General features: G+C 44.0%; 1 protein-coding gene across 3 annotated transcripts in view; it reads left to right on the top strand.

The window, feature by feature from the left end:
* The window catches only part of SDK1 (sidekick cell adhesion molecule 1), a 363255-nt gene that overhangs the window by 337565 nt on the left and 6347 nt on the right, over window positions 1–19343 (top strand). For all 3 annotated transcript variants that reach the window (XM_042828025.1, XM_042828024.1, XM_042828026.1), the window contains 6 exons: window positions 154–315; window positions 1093–1218; window positions 8402–8566; window positions 10653–10790; window positions 12763–12883; window positions 13120–13249. In XM_042828025.1, coding sequence (XP_042683959.1) covers window positions 154–315; window positions 1093–1218; window positions 8402–8566; window positions 10653–10790; window positions 12763–12883; window positions 13120–13249 — 842 coding nt within the window. The remainder of the gene's footprint in view (window positions 1–153; window positions 316–1092; window positions 1219–8401; window positions 8567–10652; window positions 10791–12762; window positions 12884–13119; window positions 13250–19343) is intronic.

The raw sequence follows: 19343 nt of genomic DNA, 5'->3' as shown, positions 1-19343 counted from the left end.
TCTCTTCTTTTCTCTTCTTTTCTTCTCTTCTCTTCTCTTCTCTTCTCTTCTCTTCTCTTCTCTTCTCTTCTCTTCTCTTCTCTTCTCTTCTCTTCTCTTCTCTTTTATTTTCATTGCAACCTTCTCTATTTTTCATCCATGTGGCTATTCCAGGGGTCAGTAAAGTGGTGACTGTGGACATTAAAGGGAACTGGCAACGCTGGCTAAAGGTCCGAGATCTTACCAAGGGCATGACCTATTTATTCAGAGTGCAAGCCCGAACCATTGCCTATGGACCTGAACTGCAAGCCAACGTCACAGCTGGGCCAGCAGAAGGTGAGTGGAACCATAAAAACATGGCACGAGCTGGATCAGTGATGCAAATGCAGCCCAATAGCAGAGAATAGCACACTCAGGGTTTAGCGTGGGTTTCTAAGACAAGGAGAAGCTGAATCACAGGAGCACAGCGTGATTTGGTAGATTTCACATCTGCACATGAAAAACATCTTCCTTTTTATTTCTAGAAAGCTAAAAGACTGATGTGAATAAACAGAACAGTGTGAATAAATCATAGTGCAAACTGGCTACCTAGGGAATTCAAAGCTACATCCATTGTGGTTCAGCATTCTGGTTGGTGTGCTATCAAAGGAGTCCAAGCAGGAATGGTTCTGCCTAAACCAGTAGAAGTTCCTGGGTGTAAAAACAGGAAGAGTTTACAGTTATTTCTTCCTGACACTTTGGCTTATGCACAGGGAGATGTCTGCGGATTTCCTGACATGCCAAGAGGCTGAATTTCAGCATTCCCTGCTTGGTTCAATGTGTGTCCCGAAACAGTTGGTTTTCTTATTTGATCAGTGATAACAGATGCCAGATAATCATAACAACTTAAATTCCCTCCAATTGTATCAGTTTTCCCTCTTTCCTTCTTAGCAGACACACTTGTATAACTAGTGCCAGTAAAAAATTAGGCCAGCATCTTATTGAGCTGGTTTATATTGAATATATGTTGGCCAGTACTCCTGGATTATTTCCTCTATCAGGAGGAGAAATGCAGAATACTAAAGTACATTTCTAGTAACACCTAACATTTGCTGTTGTCATTTAATCCTCCAGGGTCTCCCGGCTCCCCTCAGGAAATTCTAGTGACAAAATCTGCTTCTGGGCTGACGGTACAATGGACTGAGGGGGATTCTGGAGAAAAACCCACAACCGGGTACATTATAGAGGCACGGCCCTCAGGTAAGCCATGGGAATCATGGAGAGCTCGTTGTCCTCAGTTCCCATATTCAGCCCATGCTGAAACCCACCTTGCAGTGGAGATGCTTTTTCTCTTCGCAGTGAGCTACCGGAATTTTGTGATTTGTTACATGGGTTATCATATTTCCTCCTGTTTAGGCACAGTCACAGGAAATTACCCTAATTGCTCTAGTTTCCAGTGTGGTACATCACTGGTAAATCATCCAGCTGATGAACCAATACAGTTAATAATTAAAACTCACTTAAATGTTTACAGCATCTTTCACACACAAGGACTTAAATGCTTGCAAACTGCTTTTCGAGGACCAAAAATCTATCGTTCAGCAGCAGAACACAGCAGTTAATCTCTGTTAATAGCCAGACCAGGACCACAGCAGTGTGCATGCATAGCTACCCTGTTTGTTCTGCAAGGAGGGCATTAGTGGACGAGAGGAGGTTCCTCATCACCACTGTTTCTCTTGGTGCTTTCCCAGAGCTCCTTTGCTCCTGGCAGTTACGTCTAACTGAAGTTACCCTCTGCTTTATCCACAGTATTTTCCCAGCTGGAGAAGACGGTTTTAAATTGAGGCCTTTGCTCCGGCTTGTTTGCAGCCTCTCCCATCTTGGTACCCCCTTGCCAATTTAACAAGCATGCACTTTGTGGTAGCCAAGCCATTAACAAATCAGCGAATACTGCCAGACCCCTGTGTAATCTCACTTGATAAATTCCCTCCACTCTGACAGAAGTGCTGATAGCCATTCTCCAAGTACAGTTTTCCAGCCGTTGATGCATCTACCAGATACTTGTTTCATGTGGGCCATGTTTGAATGTCATGATGTCAAAAGCTTTGCCGAAGTCAGGATAGATGATGTCTGTTCTTTCTCCTCTATTGATAAGGTCTGCTACCCTGTCACAGGAGGAAATTAGACATGATTTATACTTGACATACCCATGTTGGTTGCTTGTTCTTTGCTTTTTCACTTTCAGATGCCTGCACGCTGCTTGATTATATATTGATTAAGTTAATGCTTATCTGTTCAATTATATAAAGGATCTGAACTCTCTCTTGTATGTGTCTTGAATGTAAGACTACATTTAAAACCAATGATTATAATTGTATTTAACTGGACCGATAACAAAATTGTTGTGATTGTTGATGAAGCTGCAAATTTCCATACTTGCCTTTGGTAGAACTTGTTCTGTAGTGAGGCTGTGTGGGGACCCCAAAATTCTGTCATTTAACATGATCTGTTGTGTTGATTTTCTTCAAAACAAAGTGAAGGAAAATGTGTACATTCTCAAAGCACTGGAATTTCACACTGATCTCAGGTGGTTGTTTTTTTTTTTAGAGAAGGCATGTCACCAAATTCTTCCATTTGCCTTATATCAGCTTTTTGATCCCTGCTCTGTTTTCCTCATAGGCAGAAAAATGCTCTCTCTCATATTTGAACAGTGTTAGTAAGTTAAACCAAAACGGTTCACTGAGGTTTGCTTCCCAGCTTACATTTCCCCAAACAGGGTTTTTAGAGTAAGATTGTTTCAGAGGGAAACCTGTACCCCTTGTTCACATCTGTGTGAGCTGCAGCAACGCAAACCCACCTGATGTTCCTGGATCTGTCTCACCTGTGGATGTGCACAAACACTTCACAGTTCCCGTCTAAGGATATAGGATTTGTGGTTCACTCTTTTTGAGCAGGAAGAAAATAGCCCTTCCAAGGCAGGTCTGAGCTGCATTAACCCTGGGTCATTCCAGCTGGCCTCACGCCACTGATCCTGGAAACACACAGAAGGGATCTTATACTCTTGCTCTTGCAACCTGACTGTTGAGGCATTTAATTCCTCCTCAGATTATTTTAATCCTATTCATGCTGCTGTAGCAAATGAACTAGCCATTTGTATGCTGGATTCTCACCCTTAGTTCTGGTTGCAGCTGTAGAAAGCGTGAAATGTGATCCAAGAGAGGAGAGGACTAATTGGAGCACTTGCTTATTTCACGCAAGTGGCAGCTTCTTTTCACTACTGCTTTTCTTCCTCATCTCTGCATGGAAGAGTTTGAAATCTGAATTATGAGCTTAACAAAGGCAGGAGACTAATTCCTCCTGTCAGGGCTGGCCATTCAGAGCCATTTCTGTTTTAATATAATTCTATGAATTTGCTTCTGCATGTTGTTTTGTGTGTGTAGTAGAACATGGATTGGAGCAACCTTTATTTTTTAGTTGTCCAAGAGAATAGCAATTGACTCTTAATCAAGGAAGGAGAAGATATTCATTCTTTTGAGCTCAAAAAAAGGGACATTGAACAGACAGATGAAAAGCTTTTGCTTGTTGCCAATATTTAAATGCAATACCACTACCTTGGTATTTCACATCTCAAGTGTCATCTATTATAGGCCTCATTACCCCAAACGTTAAATGCTGTATCATCTCATTTTCCCTGCTGTAGCTCCCTGCCAAGACTCTTCCATCAGAGTACGAGGGTGGCTTTCTGTCATAAATGGCAAACTCTACCTGCTTTTGTCACTTCCCTTCAAATTTTTCAGTGCCCTGCTGTGTTTCGCAGGCCTCCAGCTGCCCTGCTGGGTTTAGCAATGGTGGCAGCAGGCAACTGAGATTGTTCATTTCATTTCCCCATTTCTCTCCCAGATTTATGGCAGGTGACCAGGCTGACTGTCTCCTGTGCATTTTGAATATACTTAGACACCAGCATGGAGCAGGCAAACCAATATTTTTTCCAGAGCTATCTGTGCTAGAGGAAGGTATTACAGAAACAGAAGAGTTTCTTTTCCTTCAACTCATCTGTCCCTGGAGAAATGGATTCCAGTTTAGCTCCTTTTGCATTACAAGAAATGCAATTAAGCGGCCTGTGTCACTGCCATAGAAAGCACTCCCTAGACATCCACTAGGCTGGCTAAGAAGTGGGTATTAGATCACATCCTTTGTTTCTACGTGCCGAACAGAAGACAGAAATGGCACATCAATGTAAAGGTTCCCAGCACTGCTGATGGAGCGGAGAGGATGAGTTTGCACCTCTTCTCCCAACCCACATCGTCTCCAAGCCTCCTTTCTCCACACTGTGCTTTACTTTTGGGCATGCGTCCTGTAAAGCATGCAGCAGTGTCATACAGGCTTTCCTCCCCATTTATCCCCTTTCTGCAAAGCATGTGTTTCTGCCCCATGGCCTGGGGAGCCATACTGCCAGGAGTACACATCCACATGTAGGCTTCATGCACATTTTGGCCTGCTGTGGGCATCTCAAGGTGCAGGACAGCCATGCAGGGCTCAGTCTCTTCTCTGTAGCTCAGGAGAGCCTCTGAAGCAGGACTAGACAAGATTTGTGTCCTGTTGTGCTTGCTCTCTCCCCACCATGCCTTTTGGGTTTTGTTGGTTTGTTTTTCCCAAGTAGTGCATGACTTCGTCCCAGTGGAAGAGAGTTGTAGCTTAATAATAAAGCCAATAATTAACCTCTAGCACTCTGGCTGGCATGAACAGTCTGGATGCACTGCAGATCAGCCACACATCATGAGTTCAGGATACAAACAGCTCTGGGGAGTGTTTTCTTTTGTTGCCCTGGATGATCTGTTCCATGAAAACAACAGAAGAACTTGTCTTTGGACAAGGGATTGTCCTTCCCACGAACGCTGGTTTTCACTTCCCACACCCCAAGGGCAGATCTCACTTCAGTTTTCTTTCTGGTGTCTTGAGAAATGTTGTTGTTGTTTTCTTCCTTTTCTATTTATTTTTAAACAAATGAGGGAGTGCAGTGTCAAACGTGGACACAAACCAGCAGAAGTCAGTAAATTCAAAGTGAAGGCTGCAGCTGCATTGCCGGCATCTGCCATGGGGCCTTTGATTCTCTTCTGCTCACTAGTAACATGCTGAGGTTGACAGTTAGTCAGCCTTCACTTCCCATTCTTGTCCTTCCCTTAGTTTGCATGATAATCCATCCCTTTGCCTCCGACAAATGCTTCCACATTTTAATTTTGGCCTCCTAGGAGGAATACTACTCGAATTCAGCAAGTCCTTAATTCTCAGCTGCTTCTCCCTTCATAAACCTGCTAATGTGTAATTAGGAGAAAGTTTTACAGCACAGCCCTCCTCTTTCTCCGAGGGGAAAGGCTGGTGCTTAAGACCCACATAACTGACAGCTTTCCATCTCTCCAGCTGCAGCACAGCAGTCATTTGATAGCAGGCAGAGTTAGCAGAGCCAGGAGCCCTCGTTACTGCATGATAGCTTTATACAGACCCCAATTAACTCCCCATGAAACCAGACTTGCATGTAGCTGCTGTGCCTCACCACAGTGGTCAGCACCTGGCCACGAGGGTGCCCAGTCTGCAAATGGGGAAGGTCAGAGATGGCTTTGCCTTCCCTGACATTTGGGTCAACCATGAATTAATACCCAGATAGTATCCCAACCACAGCATGCTCATCCTTCCTCCCAAAACTGAGTGGAAAATGCTGTGTATGGTATACTAATGATTTTCTACCGAACTTAAAGGCCAATCTTCACTACCAAGGTGGCCTTCTAATGAATTCTCTTTCAGCTGAACTTCTGACATTTAGAGCCCACCTGGTTTTAAGGGAGGAGGAAAAGATGGGTGAATGAATTCATAGGTTTGTGTTCAATATTTAATTGCAGAGCTCACTACTGAAACAAAACGTCTTTTTTAGTTCGGATATATCTGATTGCAATCTCTGTCTATGAAGACAGGCCTGAATATTCTGGAGAGAGATTAGATAAATTGAGGCTCTGTAATTAAAAGTTTTGTTGGTCAGAGCTGGAGAAGCCACAAACTACCTTGTGAATAACAGCTCCTTGGAGCAGCAATGAGAAAGACATCCTTACTGCAAGCTTTACAGAGTGGTTAAATTTCAACTTTCTTGGTCTGTTGGAGATTCTGCACTGTGCACCTTGATAGGTTTGAGAAAATAAGCAAGGAAGTGTATGTGAACAGTTGTGTTTGTTGCAATGAGCGTTGAACATTCATTTTTACTGTTGCTTTCTCTTCCCCCATTTAAGCAGCTTTCATTGTAAACAAATTGCTTTTCTGACAATTCACAAAGGGCTCAAATTCTCTTATTGCTGTTTACAAATGTGTTTATGAAAGCTCAGGCAATTCTAGCAATTATAGCAATATTTTATAGTCTGAGATGCATCTTCTTAGTATCGGTGGCTGTGACAATCTAACTTGGAAAAAGCATCCCTCGCTCCACCCTTTTCAGATCAGCTAAATCCCAGGCCCCCTTTTTATCACGTTGTGAGTTTACGTGGTAGAAATAATCCAGCCTTCAACTGCCCTGTAAAAGAGAAGTCAATATTTTATCTCTTGTTTTATAGCCGTTGTAATATCCAACTAATACGTAACAATGGTATATTATGATAACTTCATTATACTCTGATCGTGGTGGTGAATAATGCATTGGTCTGAATTTTAAGCCTGACAGACGAATTACCTATTTTTATTGTTTCTTTAGTGTTTCTCAAATGTAGCTGGAACAATAACATTTCAGCCTGCTTTCTGCATCCACTGAGACTGCCAATCCTCATGATCAGAAAAGAAGTAGTTTGGGGGTTGTTAGTCATTGTGTGTGTTGCTAGATGTGCAGCACGTTCAAATCACCAAACCAACATTTACTGATGCCAAAGTTAAAACGTTCACATGGAAATGCACCTGCAGTGTTAATCAATCCATCTTTGCTGTTATCCCCTGTTGCACAGAAGTAGGCTAAGGGCCAGATTGAGTTCTGTTACACCAACACAGCTTTGGAATTGCTGCAGTGTCTCCAATTAGTTCTCACTTGGGTAAATGCAAAGCAAATGAGAACAGATTCTGGCTTCACACTGCAGCAGCGGAACAAGTTGCTAAGGGTAGTGCTGCTGGCTCCTGTTTTATTGTTACCTTGATAACACCTCAAGCTACAGGAGTCCTGCTGATGCTTGGATCTTGCAGTGCAGAGGGCTTTCTTTCAAAGCTCCTGTACTGGAATAGTATCTATGCAGAGGTTATCACAGCCTTCCTATTGCTGTAGGACATACAGAGAAAAACAGACATTGCCTGAACAGCTTTGATAACTAAAAGTAGAAGTCTGATCAGGTCAAATCCTTAAGAGCTGTGCTGGCTGAGGCTAGCTGAGAATTTGGCACCATGTGTAGGCCGTAACTTCATTTTGTCGGTGGAAGTGCTGGGCACCAATTGTTGCTGATATGCAGTCTAGTTAGATTAATGTTTGATTCCTGCACTCAAAATTATTGACTGGCATCTTTAATTATAGTTGGTTTTGTTCTTACTGGTAGCAGCATCCGTCTAGTTGAAAGTTCTTTCCATTGAAGTCAAGTGAAAGTAAGGTTAAGGGTACGGATCAGGGACTGGAACGGTGCCTAGTCAGGATGCGCATCAGGATAAATGTCAGCATGGCTGCAGAGAGCTGAGATTACCCTACTGAAACGCTCTCATCAGTTATGCAGAAGGCATCGTGTTTCCCGAAACTTTGAAAGCTTTGTAATGCAAACAAAACCTCGTTCCTGCTTAAAAATATATGGCACAGAAATGCAGCGCCTGCTGCCTCACTCCACGGGCTGTGCCACACTGCAGTCCAGCCCATACAAAGGACACTTCTCCATTAATGTTGAGAACCAAGCAGCACTCCAGTAGCACTATTCCACTGGAGGACCAGATCTTGCAAGGCCACAGTGCTTCTGCCAAAACCTGAATCTGACATTGGTTTGTAAAACTTAGCCTACACACTTGGATAGCGAAGTCACTTTTGCAAAGTGAAAAGCAGACAAAACCTGTGCAATTAGGACTCATTAATGTAGCAGGTTGCTCTGGGCTTACTTGCTCCGTCAGATAACAGGCATGCAGATGCAGTGACCTCACCCTGGCAGGAGGGACCCAGATGGTTGGCAGCTGCTCCAGCCAGCTTAGGTCACCACAGGTGCTGCTGCAGCTTTTAACAGCCGTGTCTCCCAGCTGGGCTGTTATGACACCCCCATCACGAGTAAATCCTTTTACAGATGAGGTCTTGCAGTGCATTCTGACATTTGTGCATATCTCTAAGCAGCCTTCAGGTAAGCATGTCCACTGCCTGTGGTGGAAGCAACACAATTAACGACAATTATTTTTCACAATCAAAAGGAAATGCCAAGTCACACAGTTAATGCCATCCCTCTCCTCGCTGCTTTCCCAGATGAAGGACTGTGGGACATGTTTGTGAAGGACATTCCTCGCAGCGCTACCTCCTACACCGTCAGCCTGGACAAACTCAAACAGGGTGTGACGTACGAATTTCGGGTGGTGGCTGTCAATGAATTTGGCTACGGAGAGCCAAGTGTTCCCTCTGTGGCAGTATCAGGTAATCATGTTTGTGTGATAATGCTTTCCAACAGATTTTCTTACTGGAGGTGGAGGAGGAAGAAAAAATAAAACAAAACAAAACCGGCTTCTCATGTTACAATAAAACACCAAGGCCAGCTTGTTTTCGCTTGTTTCAGGGCAAAATGTTGTTGAGAATTGTTATTTTAGTATGCTCCACTCTCAACGGGAAGAATAAGCTTGTGCCATTTTTAAGCTTGGCAAAGAACCTTCTCAGGAAGTTTGAGAGTGTGTTTACACATAAGATTTCTTGCCTTAAGACTAATTTACAAAGTCTACAATTTGTTTGCTTTTTCTCCTTCCTCCTCTCCAGGTCTGTTGTTTTGTTTACTCTGCTTTCTTTTCCCAAGGTTCTGTGATAAGCACTTTGTGTGTTATTTTACATTTAGCTCTCAAGAATGCAGTCTGACAAAACTACTCATTATATCCTCTGTGCTGGCAATTCCAGCACACTGTGATGCCCCCATTCCCATTCAACACGACAGATTGGTGGTGGCACTCATGGACTCTTCCCACCCTTCCCACTCTATTATGATAATTCCCAGTAAAGAGGGCTAAATACGCTTCCAAAGTCCCTTTGAACAAGGCAGCACTCTGATTTCCTGAAGGAACCTTCAGTGCCTTGAAAAGAAACTTGCAATTCCACTCAGCTTGCCATGCTTGGACAGCTTTAGTTCAATGGGCTGTTGTGAAGTGGGAGAGAGCTTGCCCTTGTAAACATCTTGCTCAGGTCTCCTCTTACCCTTGCAGAGAGGGCTGTACTCCAGGTTGCTTTTGAGCAACAGGTTGCGTCCTTGCTGCGTCAGCAAAGACGGATGAGGAATAAAAGAACCTGAAAAAATGTCTTTGTGATTCAAAGTTCTGGAGAGTCCTGAGAACCTGGCAGTGCTCCAGTATCTGGAGTGGCTTTTATCTCTTTGCTTCTCGAGTGAAAAGCATAAACACCATTCAGTGGTTACCCAGCAGGCAGGAGCAGTAAATGCTGCTATCGCCATCACGGCTGCATTTGTCCTTACACAATTAACCACTTAGCCTGAGAGCTGTCTATGGATTTCAGTGTGAGTGCTACCCTTGCTTTTCTCCTTCAGGACAAGGGCATAGACAGCCCACTTCAAACACCAAGAGTCAGTGTTTTTCCTATCTGTGGTTTCACAGAGGCTGTAGCACAATGTAAGGGGTCAGTGATCATGTCAGTCTTTCCATTCCCAGAAGACATTATTCCCCTGAAGCCGGACACACAACCCCTTCTGATGCTTTTTATAAATAAACTGCTTGTTTGTAAGTTCTCCACTTGAACTGAACTATTTAATTCACCTCCTTTTGATGCTTCAGTATTCATCTCAAATTGCTGCATGAAAGTAAGAGGTTTCCGTTGAGATTCCCAGCCATGAAAGTATACAGCGTTTTATGCTGCCCACTTCAGCTCGCACAGGGAGGTGTAAATTGCACTGAATCTGCTCAGCCCAGCGTGCCTCGTGCAGTTTGCCTGCAGGACTTTGTTAGCTTGGGTTGACCTCCTAACAAATAAAGATTGTGGCTGCTTTTCACTGCTGCAGAAATACCCAGTGATCTGGAACAGATTGCCCACATCATCAGGCTTACAGCAGACATTAGTTTACATCCATGGTCCGGGATAGTGAGAGGAAAGAAAGTGCCTGGGTTCAGTGGCAGTGAGGATTTGGGTTGGTCTCCTGGCATCAACCACTCCTCATAGGGTAAACATTAGGGAAATTACATACAACTGCTCTTTGTGCTCCAGTGGCAGCACTTCTGGTCAAAGCTGAGAGGTGCTGTCGAGGAGAATATCACATCAAAAAACCGATAGTACTTAACTGCTTCAAACCACGACTGGGCAAGAGAACTCTAGGAAGGGGAAGTATGTATCATTTTTATGCCTCCAGCTGAGGTCAAATGGAGTGAAATGACTTGAGAAAACACAAAATTCAGGCAACTTCTTTGAACGCCTCTTTCCAGAGCACTGTTAGGGGTCTAGCTCACCGTGGGGGAGAAAGGGAAATTCTTCAGGAGCATAAGGAGTCGTTGTTGTTCCTCTTTTGCATTTTCAGCACAAACAGAAGCCCCTTTCTATGAGGAGTGGTGGTTTCTCCTGGTGATGGCTCTCTCAAGTCTGATCCTGATCCTGTTGGTGGTATTTGCTTTGGTCCTGCATGGCCAGAGCAAGAAGTACAAGAACTGCAGCACAGGTAAGACAGCGGTTCTGCACTGTGCACATGCTCTCAAGATCTTCAAGAATTAGAAATGTCTTCCCTTTGAAATCTTGATTTCACCAGCATGTGCTCTCTTAACAGGTATTTTGCTTGGCAGAAGAGTTGGATATTTTTACTGTTTGATTTGGTAGAAATGGCTTTTGCCCATGGCCTTGCTGGGCAAAGAGTGCCTGAGCCTGCGAGATTTTGGAAGTTAACCACAGGCTTGGACAGAACAGCATGTGGAAGGCCCAGGGGCTGTAACAAAAGCCAAGTCGTCTGGGTCAAATGCTTGGCAGAGGACAACAAAAAAATGAATGAGCTGAGACTTCATTTAGCTCAGTTGTCATTCCCTGATAGATGGGGAGAGGGTTCTGCTTTCCGTGTCTGTACCCAATGCAAATATCCTATGGCTGTATGTGTGAGGACTACATCATAGCTCCCTTATATTAAATAGAGTGCCCAGCATCTCGTGTTCGTTCCCTAAGCCGAGCTGCAGTTACTGGTCTGGTGCCGAGGAGCTGGGAGGTGCCTTGGTTATCCGGGCCTGTTGAACTTTGGGGCATTACGAGGATCAAGATGTGAATTTTCCTTTAGTTACAGTTTTTACCATTCCTTTCTGAAAGGGAAGAGGAGCTACCTGCTCTGGAACTGGGATCGTTGATAGTCCCCTTTTTGAGCACCTGGTTCCAGAGCAGTGAATATTGTTCTTATCTTTTCTTCACCTTATGTGAAAAAGTTGTTCATCTGTGTGGTTCTTTGGTAGCTATCTCCACCTCCAGCAAGAAATTGCTCTGCTGCTAGAAGGCCTTGCCAAAAAGGCCCGTTAGTGAGTCAGAGTGAGTGGATGAGTCTTTATGCTACTCATTCTAAGGGATTAATGTAATGAAGGAGTCTGGAAAGAGTCTTCCAGACAGTATTTAGAAATTCAGTCCCAAAGAGAAGATCTTTTCTTTCTTTATAATTCACTGCTAACAAGCGTTAGAAAATCAGATTTTAGTCCCATGGCATGTAAGATGTATGAATACCGTGGCATTTTACCAAGTTAATACTATTACATATTTGTATGCACAGCTCATAGGAAATCACTCATCTTCTTAGTTTTGCTGTGTGTTTGGGGCGCAGACAAGAAAAGACACGTCTGACCTGCACTGTCAGGTATCAGTGTTCACACTGAGTCTTAATGTAGCATTGAAATTGAAGTTGAGGATGAAGCACCTGTCTGCTGCAAAGTGGCAATACGCAACTGGTCCTTCTCTGCAGGACACTAGCTGAGCTCACACCTTTGGGATTACAAAGAAGAGCATGGGAGAGAATAAGCTCTTGCTATATTTGATCACAAGAACAAACATATCTTGCTGTATTTTCCCTTGTCCGCCAGTCCCTGTGCTTTTCCCTGCCTTACACTGTTTGTGATTTCTCACACCTATATCTTATTCTCATTACACTTCTGACATCTTTTTTCCCATTTGCTGCCCACTAGTCCTTTCTCTTGCTTTCCTGCCTTTTTTGTTTGTTTGTTTCTTCTTTTTCTGCCTTTCCTAGTTTTACTTTTGCTTTGCTTCAGTCAGCATTAATGGGATGCATGTCACCTGGTTTAGGACACTTTCAGTGGCCACCTGAAATACTCACCTGGGTTCCATTTGTAGTCAAAAGACAAGCATAAGCACTTGTGGAGCACAGTTCACCTGCATTATTTTAGATACTTACCATTGAATGAAATGCATTCATCCATGACTCCGTCCCTCCCCTACTTTTGCTCCTTCTGCCTGTCTGCACTCCTGATATGCTCTTTTCTTCCACTTTGTACTCATTTTTCAGTAACAAAGCTAGAGAGATTTTTAAAAAATAGTGGTATCATAAAACATAATGAAAGGAAAGTTAGCAACTCATTTTTAATCACTCTTAAAGTTGTATCTGGGAGGAAAATGCCCTTGTTTCAGCTGAATCTCTCATTGCCTGGCTCCAGGTAAGACCATCTCCAATGTGGAAGAGTCAGTCACCTTGGATAATGGAGGCTTCACTGCTCTGGAGCTCAATAGCAGACACCTAAACATCAAGAGCACATTCTCAAAGAAAAATGGAACCAGGTAAGAAGCTGGGAACACCACGCTGCTGGAAATGCCTTTTCATTTAGATTCAGGCAGCTATTAAGTAGGCAACATGGAGACACTGTTGTCTGGTGGATCTAAGGAGGTCTTCACACTAATGCCCAAGTCACTGCTCCAGGCTGTGATTCTGATTTCTAAGCGTGATTTTATTGTCTCTAATTGCATCATTTCAGAGAAGTGACAATATCCATACACTCACATGTTATGTTTACCAGGTCTCCTCCTCGCCCAAGCCCAGGGGGGCTGCACTACTCTGATGAGGATATCTGCAACAAGTACAATGGAGCTGTGCTGACCGAGGGCTTGGGACTTAACGAGAAGCCCTTAGAAATGTCGGAGTCAGAGGTAAGGGTTTGCCTTTGCCTCGCTGAGTGTCACTCACTGCACACATTCGTTCCCAGCACCAAAGACTTTGAAATCCCATTGCCGCACCGGCATTGCGCTGTTGCCATTATTTGTCTGCATCGATATTATCACAAGTTTTCACAGTGCCTTTTTAGGCAGCTGCACCAAACACTGAGATTTGGAAGTATGTTCTTTAGTGATGAGAACTGCTGCCTGCATTATAATGGGAGTAAGTGGGGAATCAGTAACCTGCCAGGGATCTCATAGCAATTTCAGTGAGCCCAGCATTCAGGTTTCCAAATGCCCCAATCTACAGGAGCCTTCTGCTTGGGATGCTTTCAGACTCTGTTCTCCAAGGAAGGTGGTTGTGTGCCAGCATTATGCATTTGACAGTGCTCTATCTTGTGTCTCACATCTTCTTTAAGAAATAAGTGGTTATGGTCTGTAAAAGCCCAGCAGTGGCCATGGGTGAATAAGCAGACTTCAAGGGACATGCAGACAGGTAAATCTGTCTCTCAAATTGTGTGTTGTCAGCTGAGATCCCGATGAATCTGAGCTGACAGCACAAGAAGCGAGCAGTGGGCCAAACCACTCCAAACCTGACCCTTCCAGCAAGAATAAATCAAGAGCAGCAAGTAGTGAAGGAAGATGACAGTTTTCATCTGTAGCTTTTCTGCACCTGCAGCTACAGCTGCTTTTCCTGGCTACCCAACTCTCACCTCCTGTTAATTATCACGGACAGCCTGCTGCTTTGTGCTGCCCTATCGCCGACCCAGCGTGCCAGCAGCTTCCTTGGCAGAGCTGGAGCTGCTGTCTGCACGATGCACAAGCGCTACCTCCAGATTAAAGCCGTAGTGCTTTGGTCATGTCACTGTAACAACCCAGCATTAAACCTGTCATTAAAACAGTTTGCTGAGCATGATCATGAATTTAGCTCTGGCACCTTCTGACATTAATTTCATTGCCCCATGTGGTATTTCCTGGTAATGCGCAAAAGTCTCCTTGCAGGGTGTCATTACTGCCTTCTATGTGCGCTGTTTATATGACATAAAAGAAAGTGTTGTGTCTTTTTTTTTTTTTTTTCCCCCTCAGGCTATTAGTAATATTATTTATTTACTATGTATTGCAGTCAAGCCTGAAGGTCTCGATTGAGATTCTAGTGTTTTTGTGACTGTGTCTGCATGTGAGAATGGGAACAAAATATGCCTCTTGTTTTTCCTTGGGGCTTAGATATGCAGCCCTTCTGTATAATGTCTTTGATGCTTGCTTATTTTTGTGGGGAGTGCTTTTAGGCATGAAATGTTAATAGGCTCCCGATAGAGGTAGCAAGAGGAGATGCTGCCTTTTGATCAGCCTGAAAATGCTGTTTATGTTGGTTGGTACAGGCAGGAGATGAGGGTACAGGGGCAGAGGTGGGTATAGATGTTTGACCGCTCTGTTTTCAAATATTCCTGTACCTATTAGCTCTTCCCGTTCATCTTTTCTGCTCTCGGTTTCTGTTCTCAAAGGATATCTTAACAGACAAGCTCTGGTTTTCTGAGAATTTCAGAATCTCCATCGTTTTTAGCAGGCAAGAATGTTTCCTATTAAGTGAAGAGTTAAAGATATCTTTTTTATATAAGAGCTCTACACATGTTCAGTCCTCTGCAGCAAAGGGGATCCTGATGCTATTTTCCTCTAATACGTATTTGCATGGATCTCAAATTCCACTTACTGTGCTGCACAGAAGGGCAGGTAAGGCCAAAAACAGTGCTTTTGCTTCCAACCCATATGTCATCTCTCTGCTTCTTAGTTTTACCCTTGTTGCCTGAAGTGTCAAGATTTTCTGTGGAAAAGAAGGAAGCTCGCTGGCTTCAACTCTCATGGGCTTTACATGAGCACGAAGAAGCCTGAGAGAAACTCTCAGGTTGACTGACTGCATTTGCAACACAGCTGCCTGGGAGCCTTCCTCCTTGCTCCCTCCTGACGAGAAGAGCAAGAGAGGAACGAAGAGGAAATGTAGCAGACCAAGCGGCACTCCAATATTCATAAATCAAATGGTTAACTCACTCCATGTCATGAAAGCCAAGCACCAGCACCGTTAATGAGGTTAAAGTAGTTTAATTGGCAGGTGTGGAGCAAGAGAGTGCTAAGAGTGTAATTTCTAAGTGATTAATAATAATAGGCTTTTAGGTAATGAGTCAAGCGGACCAGGCTCTGGACAGACAGATCTGAAGAAATTTGGTGCTCACCATTGTAGGGAAATTTGATGATGCATCTGTGATGTCAGCCAGCCAGGGAAGGGCAGCAGGGCAGGGTGTTGTGTATGTTCTTATGCTCACATGTCTTTGTGATACCCCAAAAACTGTTTTCAGGAGGTGATATTCTCATAGATTCTGTGCAGTGTCAGTCCCTGCTGGATGCTGGAGATGCTCTGCTCTGCCAAGCTGCCCGCTACGGCACAACTGATTTTCCCTTTCTCAGCTCTGTGGGAACATGCCATAAATTTCCACTTAACACTTATTGAGGAATATGGCTTAACTTGTTTCTGATGTTTTCAAGCAATTTTGACAAGTTGGGCAGGAGCTGCAGACGAGACGTTCATAGGGAGGGTTCCCATGTCCAGCAAAATGACTTGCCTACCAGGTCAAGCCTACCTCTTTTACACATACTTGTTTCATGTCAACCAAGAGAAGCTGCTGCCATCTACATTTTAAGAAATAATCTCAGAAAGCTGTTTCTTATCCATTCACTTAAAATAATAATAATAATTAGAACTATTTTTGAATTTCCCATTGACTCAGCTAGCCAACTCTGATTGCTGTTTTGCCTCTGAACAGCATTTGTGCATTTTGTGCTATCAATATAATGCTTAAATAGCCTCTCATTTTCTGTATTTATTGTTTCGTAGGCATCCCCACACTCTGGTTGACAGCCTCTAATGTCACCGTACACCAATCACACTTCAGCCTATGGAGGTTTCCAAGGAAACAAAGCCACCGTCGCACTGAAGGGCGATGCAGAGTAGGGAAAACTGAAAACAAAGCAAAAAGCCCTGCAGCATTTCTATTTCCTCAGTAGTTTAAAAACACTAGAAAGTAATCCTCTAATATAAGCTGTCTGTACTGTCATGCAAAACATATATTTTTTGACTCCTTGACTTTCATTGGGGCAGGCAGGGATCTGGGATCATAACTTAGAAAATTTCTTGCTGCTAAGGGCAGGTATCAGTACCTTGTTCAGAGCAGACCTTTGAAGATAGTTTGGAAACGTAGAATAGTTGGTTCTTGCTTATTTTGAAGGAAATACAAAGAAACCACTTTCTATCAAGACCAAAAAACAGGTTATCCTTCCCAGCATCACTGCTAACGATGGCTAAAGGCTGAAGTTAGATGAGGCTTTTGCAGCTATATAAGTTTCATGAAAGTCCTCTCTCAAAGGCATTGGTCTTATTTACACCGCATTAGTATTCTCTTTCAGTTGGGATAACAGACTAATGAGGGGACAGATTATCAGCAGGTGGCCTAGTTTGAAAATCTTGGACTTTCCGTCCATGGCAAGTCTATTTCAAGTGGCAGCAGCCCATCTAAAAGTGCTCCCAATATTTCTCCTCTTCATTATGTTGACTTCTGGCAGTCTCAAAAGGACTTGGCTTAGGTACAGAAACTGTATTAGTTCTGTGGGTAAGTATATTTTTCCTAGCAGTGGATAGAAATCAAGTGGCTGCATCACTGTTATTGTACCTATCAAGTAATGTGCTCCTTTCCTGGGTACATCTCCCTCTCAGCATTTCTTCTTAGACCTCCTGGCCTTTTAACTGCCTTTATGTTTCTTCCCTGTGTCTGTGGGGCTGTCAGGAAGACCAGGAAGGAGCCACAGGAAGCGATTTTTTATTTTTATTTTTACTTATGTGTATAACACTGCAACTCAGCTGACACAATCCATCTCTCCAGCAGAGGCTTGTTTCTCTGGAGCTGGAGGAGAGCATCTGAGGCATTGAGACTGATTTTGGATTGGGGAAGGAGTCGGAAGAGCTGTGGTTGCATTGTGTTGTTGGCGGGGGAGCGCATCCAGGAGTTTATATCTTTAGGTGATGCTCACTGTTGAATGAGCTGCAGCCATCTGCCTCTGCTCAGGATGCAGAGACTTTTCTGCTGGATGCCGACATCATCTCCCAGCTCCCCGAGCACTTTAAGCCTTTAACGCTAGCATGCAGAGCTGCAGCAACACATAGGCTGGCGCAAGGTACAACATCTTGTTTCTTGATAGGAACAGAGGAAACCAGGTCTGCAGGAAAAGTCTGTTGCCTCTGCAGCTGAGGACCTGAGCTGTAGCCTCTCTCTGTCACGCTGCCACATCCACCATCAGCAGAAGCACTTTTGTTGGAGCCCCTTACAAAATAGACAGGGCTGTGCTGGCAGGATGTTTCCTGCAGCAGTGCCAAGACTCTGGAGCTGCTCTCTGTACCCCTTGGCTGCAAAGTGTTCCAAATCTGGGGATATTCCAGGCACGCTGCAAAAACCACCTGTTCAGGAAGGCCTTTGGAGGGAGCCCGGTGTTGTCTTCCCAAGGTTGGCAGCTGGTGCAAAGGAACGTTTTTCCAGGTGATAGATTTGCTGAGTTCCTTCTGGAATAATTGTTAAATGCTGGTGGGGTTTTGTTGTAATATTAATTACGCATCAAGGCACCTGGAGCTTTGCAGTCTTAAAACAATAGAAAGATCCAAAGCATGGTTAACAGAAGGGCAATTTTGCAAAGCTGTTAGCAAACTGCTTTACTCAGTTTCAGAAAAGTCTGGGAAAAAATTTCTCAGCCCCGTCTATCACTCTCTGTGCTGGAAAACAGGCATGAAATAGTATCGAAGCAGATATCTCAGCAAAGGAGTGGGATGATGGATGCGGTGCCCTTTTCAGATGATGGTTCGGAAGGCATTTGAAGATTGTTCTTCAGAGGCCATTAGAGGAGGAGAGACTAGTTGTGTGGCAGGCAGGATCAAGGAGGGTGTGTGTTTGCTGTGTGGTGTCAGACTCAGAATGATACCAACCTTCTGAAACTAACTGCAGTCACTAGTGGTTGTGAGTTGTGCTTACCCATCTCTCTCTTGTATGTCATAGGCAGCCACCACTTTGATTTTTAATTGCCTTTTAGGTTGGCTACGCAGGCTAACAGGGGGGAAAAAAAAGGAATAAAAGCTTTTGCATGCTCGAATGAGAGATTTCAAGAGAAGGCATGAGATATGGCAGTGACTGAGTAAATGTTTGTGTGCTGCTGAGGGATGTGGCTGCTATTGGTGGGAATGTCAATGGGAACAGAAGGGAAATGTGCGCTTGGATGCTATGGGCAAGGCTTTGCCATGATCTCTGTTCAGACGAGATCGATGAGCTCTCCATGCTTCCTGCAGCTGTGTCCCAGAAGCCGTGCTCTGGAGGCACAGAGCTGCTCTGGTTACAGCCCAGCAGAGCTCCTCAGCTCCAGTGAACTGCCAATACCGGCTCTGAGGCTACCGGTTGTCCCCTGTACACGTTGTCAGGGGTAAGATCCTGTCTGAGCATGGGCTTGTGCCTGAGCCATGTGATGGAAGCATCCCCTCCTTTCTGGCAGTTCTTTTCCAAATATTGCATTTCTGTTTTCTTCCATCGCTGCTGGTTGTGTGCATTATTACACTACTGATAATCAACTGGAAAGTACAAAATAGAGTTGTTTGCCTGAAATAACTTTTGGTTTTGCTTAACTCCCTCCCAGTGATATAACTAATTTTCAGCATTTAATGAGGCTTGCAAGCCAAACTCTGAGCACTGTGCAGGTGCCCTGACCTGAGCAGAATACACAACAGCATGGCAGCTGCTGTGCACAAAAGCATTCTGTCAGTTCTTGCATCAGAAGTAGAGAGATTCTCAATTGCTGTTGCAATTGTGATCACTTTGATTATATCAGAGAGTCATAGAATGGTTGGTTTCCCTACAATTACTCTACCCTTCTCTGTACCTTCTGTCCAAGTAGGGAGCTGTAGTCCTGCTGTGGGGTTCTGCGCTAAATTAGAAGGGATTTTGTAGAATCATAGAATGGCCTGGGTTGCAAAGGAGCACAATGCTCATCCAGTTCCAACCCCCTGCTG

Source organism: Centrocercus urophasianus, unplaced genomic scaffold (assembly GCF_019232065.1).
Source record: "Centrocercus urophasianus isolate 14NV4802_14NV808 unplaced genomic scaffold, USGS_Curo_1.0 seq_29, whole genome shotgun sequence".
Taxonomy (NCBI): Eukaryota; Metazoa; Chordata; class Aves; order Galliformes; family Phasianidae; genus Centrocercus; species Centrocercus urophasianus.
The sequence above is the reverse complement of the archived record's forward strand: the minus strand, read 5'-3'. Positions and strand labels throughout refer to the sequence as shown.